This window comes from Engraulis encrasicolus, chromosome 8 (assembly GCF_034702125.1).
Source record: "Engraulis encrasicolus isolate BLACKSEA-1 chromosome 8, IST_EnEncr_1.0, whole genome shotgun sequence".
NCBI classification, from domain to species: domain Eukaryota; kingdom Metazoa; phylum Chordata; class Actinopteri; order Clupeiformes; family Engraulidae; genus Engraulis; species Engraulis encrasicolus.
In genome coordinates, this window is record NC_085864.1 from 55,412,401 (window position 1) to 55,430,330 (window position 17,930).

Below are 17,930 nucleotides of genomic sequence, written 5' to 3' on the forward strand. Positions count from 1 at the left end.
CTTCCCCTCAATGCCCCATCTCCTGCCCCATCTCCTGATCCAACTCCTGCTCCATCTCCTGCTCCAACTCCTGATCCAACTCCAACTGCCTTAGGGCAGTCATGGGTGAGTGGTTAGGGCGTCAGACTTGCATCCCAGAGGTTGCCGGTTCGACTCCCGACCCGCCAGGTTGCTGGGGGCGTAATCACCCAGTGCTCTCCCCCACCCTCCTCTATAACTGAGGTACCCTGAGCATGGTGTCCCACTGCACTGCTCCCTAGGGGTGCCACTGAGGGCTGCCCCCTTGCACGGGTGAGGAATAAATGCAATTTCGTTGTGTGTAGTGTTGTGGAGTGCTGTGTCACAATGACAATGGGAGTTGGAGTTTCCCAATGGGCTTTCACGCTTTTTTTTTCTTTTTTGATCCAACTCCTGCTCTCCCTCTGCCCCCTCTAAGACCCAATAGTCTACCACAGTGTTTCTCAACAGGGGTGCCAGGGAAACGTGGCTGATAAATACGCTTAAATCATGTAATATAATACATATTTGTCTAAATTGATAAGTTAATGCTAGTCAGTGGAAACTTTTATCTGCCATTTACGCACAGTAAAGTAAATAGGTCGCCCCAGTCAGCTGCAACTTCAAACGTTGTCGTGTGACGTCTCCAAATGTGTTACTTTTCTAAGCTTGTGTGGTATCGGATGCGATGCCATGCTACGGATTGTTGGTTTGGGGTGCCTTGAAATTTTTCGTGAATTGAAAGGGTGCCTTGCCTAAAAAAGGTTGAGAAACACTGATCTACCATATCTCTCTCTCTCTCTCTCTTCCTCTTCTGTTCATCTTTCTTGTCTTTTTTAGTCGTTCTCTCTGTCCTGTTCTCTTATCATTTACAGCTCCCCTCTCTCTCTCTCTCTCTCTCTCTCTCTCTCTCTCTCTCTCTCTCTCTCTCTCTCTCTCTCTCTCTCTCTCTCTCTCTCTCTCTCTATGCCCAGTAGTCCACTTCATCCCCCATCTCTCAATTTCCCATCCTCTGCTCTGTATATCCCTCTCTCCCAACCTAATAATCTACCTCATCTCTCTCTCTCTCTCTCTTCTCTCCTCTCTCTTCTCTCCTCTCTCTCTCTCTCCTCTCTCGTCCTTCTCTCTCTCTCTCTCTCTCTCTCTCTCTCTCTCTCTCTCTCTCTCTCTCTCTCTATGCCCAGTAGTCCACTTCATCCCCCATCTCTCAATTTCCCATCCTCTGCTCTGTATATCCCTCTCTCCCAACCTAATAATCTACCTCATCTCTCTCTCTCTCTCTCTCTCTCTCTCTCTCTCTCTCTCTCTCTCTCTCTCTTCATCTCTCTAACTGCCCCATCTCCATCTCTCCGTCCCTGTCTCCCAGTGTCCGTCTGTCTGTCTGTCTGTCTGTCTGTCTATCTCTCTGTCTCTGTCTCTCTCTCTCTCGCCTCAGCAATGGCAACAGTGCAGCTAAGTCTCTCTCTCTCGCAATTGTCAATGCCCAAAAGTCCACCTCAACCAGCCCTTTCTCTCTCCCAATGCTTCCATCTCTCTATCGCTGCCTACCAATGCCAAGTAGTCCCCTGCTTCCCAATGCCCCATCTCCACCCCTGTTTCTCTCCCAGTGATGCGCTCTCTCTCTCTCTCTCTCTCTCTCTCTCTCTCTCTCTCTCTCTCTCTCTCTCTCCCTAACTGGGACAGCCAGCCAGCAAATGCAAAACGCTTTAAAAGGCACGAGAACCATAACTGCTCCAAAATGGGCCGATCCCCCCCCCCCCCCCCCCCCCCTCCCTCCTCTCTCCTCTCCCTCCCNCCCCCTCCACTCTCTCTCTCTCTCTCTCTCCTCACTCCCCCCCCCCTCTCTCTCTCTCCCTCTCCCTTCCCCCCCCCTCTCTCTCTCTCTCCCCCCTCTCTCTCTCCCTCCCCCCTCTCTCTCTCTCTCTCTCTCCTCTCTCTCTCTCCCTCTCTCTCTCTCTCTCTCTCTCTCTCTCTCTCTCTCTCTCTCTCTCTCTCTCTCTCTCCCTAACTGGGACAGCCAGCCAGCAAATGCAAAACGCTTTAAAAGGCACGAGAACCATAACTGCTCCAAAATGGGCCGATCTCCCCCCCCCCCTCTCTCTCTCTCTCTCTCTCCCCCCCTCCCTCTCTCTCTCTCTCTCCTCTCCCCCCCCCTCTCTCTCTCTGTCTCTCTCTCTCTCACCCCCTACCTCCCTCTCTCTCTCCTCTCTCTCTCTCTCTCTCTCCTCTCCCCCCCCCCTCTCTCTCACACACAGTGGAGGTTATACTTAGGGCAGCCATTGAGACCACTGACCATGCTTCGTTTAGCTGAATTGGTCAATTTACAGCCCATTATTATTTCTGTTATTATTATTATTATTATTATTATTGTTATTATTATTACTATTATTACTCAGACAGACTACCAACAACTATCTTAGGCTCTGCTTTGGAAACTATGGCGGATGATTGATGGGCCTGTGGATGGGGGAAAAGTAAATATCACATGGTTGGTTGACAGTGGACTCGTGGAGCGAGCATCTATTTTTTACAGCACTAAATATAAAATGGAACATGTTTTACAAGGGGAAATGCACTGGCTCCTGGGACACATGTGTGTGTGTGTGTGTGTGTGTGTGTGTGTGTGTGTGTGTGTGTGTGTGTGTGTGTGTGTGTGTGTGTGTGTGTGTGTGTGTGTGTGTGTATTCTGCAGTGGATAAGGATAATTATATATATATATTCTTTTTAATCAAGCTATTTGTATTTAGACGTGATAGGGTGCAGATTACGTCACTACTGTGCTTTTTGTTTGGGGTGTGTGTGTCGGATTTACGGGTCTACAAACGCATCTCGCCGTAGCCCGTAGCCTAGTAGTAGTGGCGGTGGTGGTCACGTGACACGGTACAGTAATCTCTCTCCACACACCAGCGAGAAAAGCAGAGAAATGAAAAATAAATATATCGATATTTATAGCCCTGTACTGTACAGTACAGTCTTGCCGTTTGCTCATCAAATATGTAGGCTACGCCAACTTACTTAGCTTTGTCCTGGGCAGGCAACCACAGCTGCTCTCGCTGCCTCCTGCTACACCCATTTTATGTGTGTTTACATAGAGGCTTTGACAAGACATTGAGCGCGGCCATCAAAAACCCAGGAAAGATGGGGGAATGCTGCGAGGAAGAGCTATGTTGACCGCAGCACAGAAAAATAAATGTGGGACGTTGCTCTACTGACCAAAATCGTACACCAACAAAAGATAACTAGTAGGCCTGAGCAGTCACTTTCAGAGTAGCGTGATGACATTGAATAACAATGGATCGCTTCAACCGGACTGGGGATTGACTGATGTTTGGGCTGATGATAAGAATGTAACAGGCTGGCAAAATAAAGGATATGTCGGGTCAGGAATAAAAGTATTACTGTAGCTTCTTAATCTGTGATTTCTATAAGGGTAGGCTACTGTGCGATATTAGAGCAACAAACTACCCATTCAAAGGAAAGTCAACTTGCAACAAAAGGCATAGCTACACTACACAATCAAAACACTTATAAAAGCTCAATCTTTCGAATCATAAATGTAGGCTAATGTTCACGAAAAAGAATCACAACATCCAATGGCTATTTTGCCAAAAGATAGGCTACACGAACAAACACGCCAACGTCCCAACTCCATTTCTTTGGAGGTCTCTTTGGCTATTTCTTCTGAAAAAAAGGCGACTAGCTAGTCTGACCACAGGAATTGCAAAGCAAAAGCTTACCCGGAGTTCGTCCCTCTCTGCCTCCCAGCGACATTTTTCGGACTGGAAACGTCCCCACTCGAACTGAATGAAATGCAAGATCCCAGGAAGTGATAGGCCTGCTTCCCCGTCCTGTAGCTGCGGTTCCCCGCGAGAAGAATGCATAGCTCCTGCCATCATCCCCCCGGCTGCCGCTGCTGTTGTGCCCGCTGGTCCTAGCACTGTCTTCGGCCCGTTCGGATTGCGACTGCCGCTGACCGCGGAGCTCTGGTTGGTTCCACCCGCTACTCCGCCCGTTCTTTCCGCCTCCATTTTAGCCTTCGACTGGCCGCCACTCCAGCACGGGAGGTGGAAAAAACGCTGCGAGAATGATAATAATAGGTTACCCTGTCCCTTTTCACTCGCACACTCGCTCTGCCTCCTCGCTGCTTGCTCTCTCTCTCTCTCCCTACTTTCTCACTAACCCAGAGCAACACACTGGCGCTCACAGAGAAAAGGTTGCCAAATAGTGAGCCCTTTCTGTCCTCTCTGTGATGCTGTAGTAGGCGGGAGCTTCCTGCCACAAACTGAGCCCACACCAGCTTCCTGTGTGTGCTGTACTCGCATCCGAAGCGCAACAAACAAACGGTTCTGTATGCGGCTCCACACACACAGACAGACAAGAGAAGACAAGGAGTGAAGGAAAGCAGAAGCCGGCGACAGTAATCTCCTCACTTCAATTTAATTCAGTATTTTAGATATCAGGATGATGCAAAACATGTTGACAGCCTATCTAGTCGTTGCATGCAGTCGCCTGCCCGTAGTAGCAGCCTGGAGTATGCTAGATGTCATCAGCAACAACAGTGTGTGAACGCTAATGTATTGATTGAGAGGACATCTGTTAGCGCTTGGTAAAGCCACGCTGAACACCAACTACCTGTCACTCATTCATAACACTGTGTGTTACTCGTGTGTCAGTGGGTATCCAAGTGCTAGGATAAGTGAACTGAACCCACCGACTTTCACCTGTCCAAGCAGGTCTTACGTGGTCGGTCGCCCCGTTACCTCTCGGTGGTTGCAAAACGCAACGATGAAATGTTGGCGTAATGGCAAGAGCATAGGATATTATGATGTATTATATATTATGATTATGATTATTTGATTGTTGAGGATAAGTACGATACACACCGCTACAACAGTGTCCTTCCTTAGTTAAAATGTAGCCTAACTTGAGGTAACGTGGCTATTTGAACAAGGGCTTATATTAAAGCAAGAGGTATTTCTTGTGGGTTGTTGATCTCTTGGAGCTTTTGTTAAAATCACTCTTGGTTTGAGATTTACAAGATAACTATCATGATCTTCTTCCCACTGATGGGATGAGGATGCTGTAGCCCTAGTCCTACTTGTGTGACCATTTTAACTCTCTCTCTCTCTCTCTCTCTCTCCCTCTCTCTCTCTCTCTCTCTCTCTCCATTCATTCTCTCTTCTTCTCACTGCCTTTCTCTCTGTCTCTGTCTCTGTCTCTCTCTCTCTCACACACACTGTCTGTCTCTCTGTCTCTGTCTCTCTCTCTCTCTCTCTCTCTCTCTCTCTCTCTCCTTCCATGATTCCTCATGCATCATCACGGTATGAACCAGAAGAGATGAGACACTCCCAGTCAGATTGCAGCGGACTCGTTCTTCCTTGTTGCCAGTCCCTATGATGCCACACAGTGATGATGTTTTGGACTTCGATTCTGCAGAACAGGACAAATAATGAACATGTGCCATTTTATGTCACTGACGATACAACCACCACAGCTCTGCAACCACTCAAGATGTTAGACCGTGTTAACGACATGGTAACAAATACTTGGCCACTAGCTGAGCGACGTTGGATTTAGGTGGTGGGCACGTGATTTCGTGATCTGACTGTAAGCCCATGAGAGGAAGGCCTGAGCATCATGGATCTGGAGCGGGTATCAGACACTTCCACTGACCCCCTGTAACGTCGAGTGTCCCCTCTAAAAAGGCACCAGTCACTCCCTTTTGGGTGGAGGTGGAGTCATCATGATGACCCGGCTCCTAAACTGCCCCATTGGCCCCCCAAACTACCCTAATACCCCCCCCAAACTGCTCTAGTGTCTTCCCAAGCTTCTCCATACACCCTTAGTTTTGTCTCAAAACTGCCCTAGTGTTGTCTCCAAACTGCCCTAGTCTACCCCCAAGCTCCACCCTCCTGTCCTCCTCCTTCAACTCCTCTCATCCTCCATCTCTCCTCCACGCCATGCTCTGCTAGTTGACCTCCGTTACACCGCCATGCGTGTGAGTTTCCGCTAGGCGCTGTTGGCCGGTGCAATCGTCTAGTGTCTCCCCAAACTCCACCCTCTCCTCCTCCACCTCCTCTTCTCCTCCACCTCCTCCCCCCTCTCCTCCACCCTCTCTCCTCCACCTCCTCCTCCTCCTCCGCCATGCGTGTGAGTTTCTGCCAGGCGCTGTTGGCGGGTGCCATCGTCATCAACCTCCTCATCCTCTACTACGTCTCCCGCGCCCAGCAACAGATGATGGACCGCCGGCGCGACCAGGGCAAGGGGGCTCGCCGCGCCGGCATGCCCGACCCAGGGGCCCTCTCCGCTGGGCTGGGAGGAGCAGGAGGCCTGGCTGGAGCTGGAGGTCTCGGTGGCGGTGATGGCGTTGGAGGTGTCAACATGGCGGGGTTGAAAGGTGACATGGGGGTCGGTCGAGGCGGTGGCGGCGGCGGCGGCGGCGGGGGAGGAAGTCCCAGGGTGACGGTGGTGGTGCGTGAGTTTGAGGACTTTGAGAACTACGTGGGCGAGGTGGCGCGCTCCTTCCTGCGGCAGAGGCCCGAGCTGCCCTTCCTGGCCGTGGCCGACACGCCGCCCTATCCCCCGCTGCCGCTGCCGGAGGGGGGCGGGGCCAGGGTGCTGGTGCTGGCGCCGAGCCCGGAGCTGCCGCCGCAGGCCAACCGGCCCGAGTACCACGTGCAGACCGAGTTCGTACTGCTGGTGCCGGACGGGGTGGAACTGGAGCACGGCAGACAGGTAGGGGAACCCAGCGGTAGTAGACAGGTACGATACCCGACCAGTAGTGTAGCAGACAGGTAAGGGGAACCCAGCGGTAGTAGACAGGTACCATACATACCCGACCAGTAGTGTAGCAGACAGGTAAGGGGAACCGACAGGTGAAGTGGAGCACGGTAGACAGGTAAGGGGAACCCAGCGGTAGTAGACAGGTACGATACCCGACCAGTAGTGTAGCAGACAGGTAAGGGGAACCCAGCGGTAGTAGACAGGTACCATACATACCCGACCAGTAGTGTAGCAGACAGGTAAGGGGAACCGAGCGGTAGTAGACAGGTACGATACCCACAGGTAATAGGATAGTGTAGCAGACAGGTAAGGGGAACCCAGCGGTAGTAGACAGGTACCATACCCCACCAGTAGTGTAGCAGACAGGTAAGGGGAACCCAGCGGTAGTAGACAGGTACCATACATACCCGACCAGTAGTGTAGCAGACAGGTAAGGGGAACCCAGCGGTAGTAGACAGGTACGATACCCGACCAGTAGTGTAGCAGACAGGTAAGGGGAACCCAGCGGTAGTAGACAGGTACGATACCCGACCAGTAGTGTAGCAGACAGGTAAGGGGAACCCAGCGGTAGTAGACAGGTACGATACCCGACCAGTAGTGTAGCAGACAGGTAAGGGGAACCCAGCGGTAGTAGACAGGTACGATACCCGACCAGTAGTGTAGCAGACAGGTAAGGGGAACCCAGCGGTAGTAGACAGGTACGATACCCGACCAGTAGTGTAGCAGACAGGTAAGGGGAACCCAGCGGTAGTAGACAGGTACGATACCCGACCAGTAGTGTAGCAGACAGGTAAGGGGAACCCAGCGGTAGTAGACAGGTACGATACCCGACCAGTAGTGTAGCAGACAGGTAAGGGGAACCCAGCGGTAGTAGACAGGTACCATACATACCCGACCAGTAGTGTAGCAAACAGGTAAGGGGAACCCAGCGGTAGTAGACAGGTACGATACCCACAGGTAATAGGATAGTGTAGCAGACAGGTAAGGGGAACCGAGCGGTAGTAGACAGGTACCATACATACCCGACCAGTAGTGTAGCAAACAGGTAAGGGGAACCCAGCGGTAGTAGACAGGTACGATACCCGACCAGTAGTGTAGCAGACAGGTAAGGGGAACCCAGCGGTAGTAGACAGGTACGATACCCGACCAGTAGTGTAGCAGACAGGTAAGGGGAACCCACTGGTAGTAGACAGCAGGGCTTGACCAGAGAGTGTTTATGGGTAGTACGAGAGAGGAATCTCGCGACTTTTTCCGGGTGGTACTGTCCACTAAGTGGCGCCATCCAGACAGCGCAGAGGAGCGCCAAGGAGCGCAGAGGCTGTTGAAATGAATGGGGTCCCATGGAGCTCAACCACGATGCTGCCATTGCTTTGGGAGAGAATTGGTATCATCGTTTCAATTTATTTTTCCAAAAGGCAGGATAGATTATCCTTTCAAACCGCACTTAGTTTGAATGTTTAAACTCGCTGGATCTTTGTAAAATACAACTTTATTGTCAATATGACGTCACGAGTGGCTTCACACACTGCGTTTGGATTGGTCGGCCGGCTGCATTGCTGTGATCACGACGGCCGTAAAGCAATTTTGTTAGCAAGATGCTAGCGGAGCCTGACTCATAAATGCCAAAGCTGTAGGAAATCAGAAGGACATAACTCCCAGGTTATTGTACATTTAATTGAAATCCACATTGGTTTCTCAGAACTTACAGTAATATTGTCAAGTTTCAGCCGACAGCGAGCACAATGTCAAGTTATTAGCGCCAGCCTTATGAGCTCTGTTGTCTCGACAGCGCTCCCTAGGTGAACTGCAGGCACGGGTTGGAGGGCGAGATTCAACACTGTATGTAAACCCACTATGGCTTGACATTAACTTTTTTCACTCACTGGCCACTGTGGCTAGTGGCCAGAGTCACTAGCCATTCAGGTATTCCACTAGCCACAGATTTTATATTGTTTTTGTTTTGTTTGTTTTTTTGTCATGACCATGTACGTCTAACCCCAGAAGATGAGGTGCTAAAGCAAGATGAGTGTATAGCTTTCTACATGGAATTATATGAAGAAAATAGAAACTGTATTACTGGGCTTTTTCTTGAACTTAAATACAAACAATTGATACACAAGGAGCAAACAACAGAATATAGGCTACTATGATACATATAGGCTACTATGATCCATATACCCACAGGTGAACTGGAACACGGTAGACAGGTACAGGAAGCCACAGGTGATAGTGTAGTAGACAGGTAGGGGAACCTACAGGTGAACTGTATGACAGGTAGGTTAACCTACAGGTGAACTTTATGACAGGTAGGGGAACCTACAGGTGAACTGTATGACAGGTAGGTTAACCTACAGGTGAACTTTATGACAGGTAGGGGAACCCACAAGTGATAGTGTAGCAGACAGGTTGGTTAACCAACACGTTAGCTGTAGTATAATAGACAGGTAGGCTACCCGACCGGTGAACTGTAGTGTGATAGTGTAGCAGACAGGTTGGTTAACCAACACGTTAGCTGTAGTATAATAGACAGACAGGTAGGTTAACCAACAGGTGAGCTGTAGTATGATAGACAGACCTCTCCTCTCTCCCCTGCTCCTCCTCTCCTCTCCTCTCTCCTCTCCTCTCCTCTCCTCTCCTCTCCTCTCCTCTCCTCTCTTCTCCTCTCCTCTCCTTTCCTCTCCCCTCCTCTCCTCTCCTCTCCTCTCCTCTCCTCTCCTCTCCTCTCCTCTCCTCTCCTCTCTCTCCTCTGTTCTTCTTTCTTCTGTTCTCCTCTCATCTCCTCTGTTCTCCCTTCTTCTCCTCTCCTCTCCTCTCCTCTCCTCTCCTCTCCTCTCCTCTCTCTCCTGTAGGTGGAGCACCTGATCCGGGAGCTAGAAGGAGAGGGGGGAGGCGCGGTGCGTCTGGTCGCGGCTCCCGTCCTGACGCGCTCCTCCGTGTCCTGTCTGCACCTGCGCGTCAGCCTGCGCGAGTGGACGGCCACTTACTCCCCCGCGGCCTCGGGCAGCAGCGGCAGCGTGTGCACGGCGCTCTCTGGTGACGCGGTGGTGCTACTGCGGGCGGAGGACCTGTTTAACCTCTCCACGCCGCTGGGGCGCCCGCTGCTGTCCTCCCTCTTCCTGCAGACCGCGCTCAGGGGGTGGAGGGTCAAGCTGCTCGAGACGCCCTGCTTTAGCGCCGGGCGACGCCCACTCTTTAGCTCCGCCCACAACCAGGTGAGAAGAAGATCTGAGGAAATTATGCTTTTACTGTACTGTAGGTATGGGTTCTAAATGTTTGTTTTCTCCTGACTGCGCGAAACTAACTGCGCAGAACTCAATCTCTGATTGTTGGCAATAGCTGTCGGCCAAAAAATTAGCTCAAGTGGTTGGCTGCCCACTCTTTAGCTCCGCCCACAACCAGGTGAGAAGAAGATTTGAGGATATGCTGTTTTTACGGTACTGTGCTGTACAGTGTGAACGTGTCACAAGCGGGTATGGGGGGGCAGCCATGGCTCAGTGGTTAGAGCTAGGGCTGGCCTTTTGATCAGAGGGTTGCAGGTTCAAATCCCACCCTTACCAGCACCTTCATCCATGGCTGAAGTGCCCTTGAGCAAGGCTCCTAACCCCACATTGCTCCCCAAGTCGCTTTGGATTAGAGGACGTTTTTCAGGAATTCCCGTGGGTCCTGCGGGTCCTGCGGGATTCTCGAGGGATGGGAGTCAAAATTTTAAAAATGAATGGGAGCGGACAGGAACGGGAATGAAAATGAACGTGAGCGGGAATGCAGATTATTTTTTCTTTAAAAACAAACAAAAAAAAGCCTCGTTTTTTTTACGAAACGGGACTGAGGTTGATTTTGAGTGGGAGTGGGCAGGATTGGGAGACATTCTTTTCAGGAGTGGACGGGATGGGATTTGTTTCTTTTACTCCAGTCCGGGATGGGACGGCATGGGATTTTTTTCTGGGACCGGGATGGGACGGGAGTGAAAATCCACTCCCGTGTCATGCGCTACTTTAGATGCAAGCGTCACAAGCGGCATACCCGACCCAGGGGCACTCTCGGCCGGGCTGGGAGGAGCAGGCTGTCATCATGCTTTAAGTTCAAAGTTCAAGTTCAAGTACTTTTATTTGTCACATACATGGTAATTGTAGTGAAATGATGATGGGGTCATCAGCTCTGCATCTTAAAAATTAAAAATTAAAGAAGTAAAGTAAAAAAGGAAATAAAAAGGTGAGAAATAAGTTAAAGAAAATTATTATTTAAAAAAGTCTCTGTTCAGCAGTCGCACTGCCTGGGGGTAAAAACTTTTCCTCATTCTCTCTGTTCTGGCCTGAATGGTTCTGAGTCGTCTGCAGGACTTAAGTAGGGTGAACATGTAAGAGTTGGGGTGTGAGACATCCTGCATAATCTTCCTAGCCCTGGCTCCCACCCTCTTAGTGTAAAGGGTCCCAAGAGTCCTGGAAGGTTGGCTTTGATAGTGCGCTCTGCAGAGCGCACCACTCTCTGTAGGTCCTTCTGTTGTTGTTGTGTGCAGCTTCCAAACCAGGCCGTAAAACAGCCTGTTAACACACTTTCCACCGCTGATGAATAGAAGGTGGTCAGGATGGGAGTGGAGACCTTAAACTTCCTCAGTAGGCGGAGAAAGTACAGCCGCTGCCTGGATTTCGCTGTCAGGTGTTGAGTGTGTTGTGACCAGGAGAGGTCCTCAGTCAGGTGTACTCCCAGGTACTTGTAATTTGAGACCCTCTCCACAGGCTCCCCGCTGATGGTAAGTGGCGTGTATGCCCTGCTCTGCACCTTTCTGAAGTCCACTACCATTTCTTTCGTCTTTAGCATATGTATCGCACGCTAGTGCATTCAGCGTGTTGGTGCGACGCATTTTGAAGTTAAAGCGTGCTCCTCAACGCAACGGTAAAGCGCTTTCATGCACTTTTGACACGTGACGAGGTTCGCACAGTTTTCCTGCCGTGTCGGCGATTTAGTTTTGTCACAGCGCATTTCTGTTACTAAACGCAAATGTGCTTTGCTGCGCCCTAACCAAAACTACCCCTAAACCTAACCTGTCAGTAAAGCAATGTTTCTGCTGCTTTACTTTTGCCAAGAACAGAGAGATTAGGCGAATTTCTACCTAAATTGTGCCTAAACCAAAACCATCCCTAAACCTAACCTGTCACAGGGCGTTGTGGAGCACGCTTTAACTTGGAAATGCGTATTGGACACACACGATAGTGGGTTCAAATCAGCTTGTCATAGATACGCCTATGCATGATGACATGTTGGGGAGGAGCAGGAGGACTGGCTGGGGCTGGAGGTCTTGGCGGTGGCGGAGGTTTGAAAGGTGAAGTGGCTCTCAAATGAAAACAGTTCCCCACCCCTGTCCTAGACGTCAGTATATGGGTAAATTAGTAAGTTATTGATAAGTGTACAACATTCATCCTCTTCTGTTCCCTCCCCTCTCCTCTTCCCACTCTACTTTCCTCTCACCTCACCTCCTCTCCTCTCCTCTCCTCTCCTCTCCTCTCCTCTCCTCTCCTTTCCTCCTCTCCACTCAACTCATCTCCTACTCTCCCATCTCCTCTCCTCTCCTCCTCCTCCTCTCCTCCTCCTCCTCTCCTCTCCTCTCCTCTCCTCTCCTCTCCTCTCCACTCATCTCATCTCATCTCATCCCCTCTCCTGTCCTGTCCTCTCCTCCTCTCCTCTCCTCTCCTCTCCTCTCCTCTCCTCTCCTCTCCTCTCCTCTCCGCCCCTCTCCGCTCCGCTCCTCTCTGCTCCTCTCCTCTCCTCCCCTCTCCTCTCCTCTCCTCTCCTCTCCTCCTCTCCTCTCTCCTCATCCCCCTCTCTCCTCTCCCCAGTGGAAGGCGGAGTCTCGTGAGAAGGAGGCGGTGTCTTCCCTGATGAGGAGTTTTGGCATTAAGCGCATGCTGCACGCGGACGGCCGTGAGCAGTGGTTTGGCTGCGGCAAGACGACGGCGCGCTGCTTCGGCACGGTGCGGGACGACACCCCTGAGTACCTTTACCTGGACAGGTGGACACCCCCCTGCTGCCTGCGCGCTCTCAGGGACACCACCAAGTGAGTTGAGGGCATAGAGATGCAACACTATATCGTAATAGTCATGCCAATAAAACATCATCTCAGAGACACCACCAAGTGAGTTGAGGGCATAGAGATGCAACACTATATCGTAATAGTCATGCCAATAAAACATCATCTCAGAGACACCACCAAGTGAGTTGAGGGCATAGATGTGTTATAAAAACTCATTGATACAAAACGAGACCATGGCAATCAGATCAGGCTTACAATTGACTTTCACAAAAGGAGAGAGATTGAGAAGCCTGGAAAACGTGTTCCTAGCATGGCATCCTTGGTCTCTCTGTCTCTCCTTCCACAGAGGCCGTCTTTAATGGGAAGCGCACCAAAGAAGAATAAACATACAAGGTCATAGTTCAGCTAAGTGGTAGTTCTTGTCTGGGACAACTTGGGAGAGATGTCTCCTCCTGGTACAGATGTCACATAATTCACCACCAAGTGAGTTGAGGGCATAGGTGCTGCTGGAAAGGGGGATGCATTTGCATCCCCACTTTTGGCCTCTTCCTCACCCCACCTCCTCTTCCTCGTCTTCCTCCTCCTCCTTTTCCTCCTCCTCTCTTCCTCCCCTCCTCTTCCTCCTCCTCCTCTCGCCCTGTTCCTCCTCCTACTGCTCCTCCTCTTCCTCCTCCTCTCTTCCTCTTCCTCCCCCTCTCTTCCTCTTCCTCATTCTCTCTTCTCTTCCTCCTCCTCTTCCTTCTCCTCCTTTACTCCTCTCTTCCTCTTCCTCTCTCCTCCTCCTCTTCCTCTCTTCCTCTTCCTCCTCCTCTTTCTTCTTCTACTCCTCTACTCTTCCTCCTTCTCCTCTCCTCCTCCTCTCCCTCCTCCTCCTTTACAGTTAAATGTTATGTGTCTTGAAATGTCCATGTGGGCATTATGTGTATTATTTATGTAAGCTACTTGACACCTGAATTTCCCCCCGGGATCAATAAAGTTACTCTATTCTACTCTCCTCTTCCTCCCCCTCCTCCTTTTCCTCTTCTCCTCCTCCTCCTCCTCCTCTTCCTCGTCTTCCTCCTCCTCCTTTTCCTACTCCTCTCTTCCTCTCCTGCTCTTCCTCTTCCTCCCTCCTCTCTTCCTCCTCCTCTCTTCCTCTTCCTCCCCCTCTCTTCCTCTTCCTCATTCTCTCTTCTCTTCCTCCTCCTCTTCCTTCTCCTCCTTTACTCCTCGTCTGCCTCTCCTCTCATCTCCTCCTCCTCTCTTCCTCTTCCTCCTTCTCTCTTCTCCTCCTCTCATCTCCTCCTCCTCTCTTCTTCTTCATCCTCCTCCTTCTCTCTTCTCCTCCTCTTCCTCCTCTCCCTCCTCTCCTCCTCCTCCACGGTTAAATGTTATATGTGTCTTGAAATGTCCATGTGGGCATTATGTGTATTTATGTAAGCTACTTGACACCTGAATTTCCCCGCGGGGATCAATAAAGTTACTCTATTCTACTCTCCTCCTCCTCCTATTCTTACTCATCTCCTCCTCCTCCTCCTCCTCTCCTCCTCTTCCTCCCCCTACTCCTCTTCCTCTCCTCCTCCTCCTCCTCCTCCTCTTCCTCGTCTTCCTCTCCTCTCCTCTCATCTCCTCCTCCTCTCTTTCTCTTCCTCTCCTCCTCCTCCTCCTCCTCTACTCCTCCTTTCCTCTCCTCTCCTCTCATCTCCTCCTCCTCTCTTTCTCTTCCTCTCCTCCTCCTCCTCCTCCTCTACTCCTGTCTTCCTCCTCCCCCTCCTCTCCTCCTCCTCTCTTCCTCTTCCTCCTCCTCTTTCTTCTTCTACTCCTCTACTCTTCCTCCTTCTCCTCTCCTCTCTTCTCTTCCTTCTCTTTTTCCTCTCCTCCTTCTCTCTTCTCCTCCTCTCATCTCCTCCTCCTCTCTTCTTCTTCATCCTCCTCCTCATCCTTCTCCTCCCCTCTTCTCCTCCTCCTCCTCCTCTTCCTCCTCTCCCTCCTCTCCTCCTCCTCCACGGTTAAATGTTATATGTGTCTTGAAATGTCCATGTGGGCATTATGTGTATTATTTATGTAAGCTACTTGACACCTGAATTTCCCCCCCGGGGATCAATAAAGTTACTCTATTCTCCTCTCCTCTTCCTCCCCCTCCTCCTTTTCCTCTTCTCCTCCTCTTCCTCCCCCCCTCCTCCTCTCCTCTTCCTACTCTCCTCCTCCTCTCCTCCTCTTCCTCCTCCTCTCTTCTCCTCCTCCATCTCCTCTTCCTCCTCTCCGCTTCCTACCCCTCCTCCTCTACAGTTGTTATATGTCTATTTATGTAAGCTACTCGACACCTGAATTTCCTGCCGGGGATTGATAAAGTCACTCAATTTACTCTCCTCCTCCTCCTCCTCCTGCTCCTCCTCCTCCTCCTCCTCAGGTATGTGATCGGTGTGCTGGAGGCCGCAGGTGTGCGCTACTGGTTGGAGGGGGGCAGTCTGCTTGGGGCAGCCCGTCATCAAGACATCATCCCCTGGGACTACGATGTGGACCTGGGCCTCTACCTGGAAGACATAGGCAGATGTGAACAGGTACAGCTATATTATTATATTATATTGTATTATATTATATTATATTATATTATATTATATTATATTATATTATATTATATTATATTAGATTAGATTATATTATATTATATTAGATTGTATTATATTATATTAGATTAGATTAGATTAGATTAGATTAGATACGATGTGGACCTGGGCATATACCTGGAGGACATAGGCAGATGCAAACAGGTACAGTATTATATTATATTATATTATATTATATTATATTATATTATATTATATTACATTATATTACATTACATTATAGTATATTACTCCTACTCTACTTCTCCTCTTCTAGTTGCGAGGTCTGGACTCCGATTCGTTGGTGGATGCTCAGGGCTACGTGTGGAAGCGTGCGGTGGAGGGGGACTTGTACCTCATATAATATTATAATATACCTCTCCTCTCCTCCTCTCCTCTCCTCCTCCTCTTGTCCTGCTCTCCTCCTCCTCTTTCTCCTCCTCCTCTAGTTGCGAGGTCTGGACTCCGGTTCGCTGGTGGATGCGCAGGGCTACGTGTGGGAGTGTGTGATGGAGGGCGACTTGTACTTCATATAATAATATAATATAATATACTTATCCTCTCCTCCTCCTCCTCTCCTCCTCCTCCTCCTCCTCCTTCTCCTCTTCTAGTTGCGAGGTCTGGACTCCGGTTCGCTAGTGGATGCTCAGGGCTACGTGTGGGAGCGTGCTGTGGAGGGCGACTTCTACCGCGTGCAGTACAGCGAGAGCAACCACCTGCACGTGGACCTGTGGCCCTTCTACGCGCGCGGCGACGGGGTCATGACCAAGGACAGCTGGACGGGGCACCGGCAGGACATGGAGTTCCCCGAGCACTTCCTGTTGCCGAGGGTAACGCTGCCCTTCGCCGGGCTCACGGCCGTCTACGCGCCAAACAACCACCGCGCATTCCTGGAACTCAAGTTCGGACAGGGCGTCGTGGAGAACCCGCAGTACCCCAACCCCAATAAGAAGAGACTGGACCGCAGCCATTTATAATGGGGGGCATGAGACAGTAAGACTTACCCCAACAGTTAATACGAAGAGACTGGACCGCAGCCATTTGTAATGGTGGAGAACCCGCAGTACCCCAACCCCAATACGAAGAGACTGGACCGCAGCCATTTGTAATGGTGGTGATGCGTCAGTACCCCAACCCCAATACGAAGAGACTGGACCGCAGCCATTTATAATGGTGGTGATGCGTCAGTACCCCAACCCCAATACGAAGAGACTGGACCGCAGCCATTTATAATGGTGGAGAACCCGCAGTACCCCAACCCCAATAAGAAGAGACTGGACCGCTTATAGAAGGGGTGATAAGACGGTACCTCAACAATAACAGGCTGGACTTTGGGATTGGGGGGGGGGCTTGAAGAACCCGCAGTACCCCAACCCCAACAAGAAGAGACTGGACCGCAGCCTTTCTCTTGGCCTGGGACAACTGACCCTGTTGCCCATCCTGTCAGTTTCCCTGATAATGGGGGCGTTGAGACAGTACCCCAACACCATTAAGAAGAGGCTGGACTGCAGTCATTGGAGGGGGATGTGATTAGACGGTACCTCAACACCAATTAGAACTGGATCGCAGCCATTTATAATGGGGGTGATGAGTACCCGGGGTGCACAGTACCCCAACCGCAATAGCAAAGGGCTGGACCACAGTCATTTAGAAAGGGGGTGATGTGATGACACAGTGCCCCAACTGCAATAGGAGATGGCTTGACCACAGCCATTTAGAATGGGGGCCGATGACTGAGTGCCCCAACTCCCTCCCATAAGAAGAGGCTGGACGGCAGCTGTTTATAATGATGGGGGTGATGAGATGAGACGGTACCCCAACACCATTAAGAAGATGCACGAGGGGACACATGGTGCTGGTGAGGAGGATTTAGTATGTCACTCAGTAGGGAGAACACCACATGGTGAACCCACAGTACCCCAACCTCAACAAGAAGAGACACGATCACAGTCACCTGTGACTATGATATGGAGACAGTAGTGACTCTTGGAAGGGGAGAACCCGTCAGTGAGCACCCCCCAATACCAATGACATTAAGGGTAGTGGGGCGATGTGCGTACCCCAACCCCTATAAGAGGACACTGAACCACAGCCGCCCCCTGTGACAATGACACTAAGGGGGAGTGGTGTGTATGTGGTGATGGGACATAACAGGCCCTCATTGAGAAGCCCCCAGTACCCCAACACTAATAATAAGAGACTGAACCGCAGCCACCCCTGACTATGATACTAAGGTGGGTGGTGTATGTGGGGATGGTAGGCCTACAGGGCGGGATTGAGAACCCCACAGTACCCCAACAGTAATGATAAGAGACTGTACCGCAGTCACCTGTGACACTGACACCAAGGATAGGGGGGCAAGTATATACTGGATCACAGCCACCTACAGTATGGAGGGCAATAGGGGTATTAACCCAGTGAGGCTGGGGCAGTGGACTGACTGTACACTTATCCTGAAGGGGGAAGCACACGCTTAGTTGAACCCCAGCAAGAAAAGACTGGACTACAAGCCTGTATGAACAGGGAACATGGAACTGTGG

General features: G+C 50.8%; 2 protein-coding genes across 2 annotated transcripts in view; one reads left to right on the forward strand and one right to left on the reverse strand.

The window, feature by feature from the left end:
- The window catches only part of strn4 (striatin, calmodulin binding protein 4), a 58,350-nt gene extending 54,146 nt beyond the window's left edge, over positions 1–4,204 (reverse strand). Inside the window, exon 1 of the mRNA XM_063205887.1 lies at positions 3,735–4,204. Coding sequence (XP_063061957.1) covers positions 3,735–4,025 — 291 coding nt within the window. The 5' untranslated portion in view covers positions 4,026–4,204. The remainder of the gene's footprint in view (positions 1–3,734) is intronic.
- Positions 4,205–6,141: 1,937 nt separating this feature from the next.
- On the forward strand, positions 6,142–16,394 carry fkrp (fukutin related protein). Its single transcript, XM_063204543.1, has 5 exons — positions 6,142–6,732; positions 9,630–9,992; positions 12,612–12,829; positions 15,195–15,345; positions 16,002–16,394. Exons 1-5 carry the CDS (start codon positions 6,142–6,144, stop codon positions 16,365–16,367), a joined length of 1,689 nt encoding a protein of 562 aa, XP_063060613.1. The 3' UTR covers positions 16,368–16,394.
- The last annotated feature ends 1,536 nt before the right edge of the window (positions 16,395–17,930 follow it).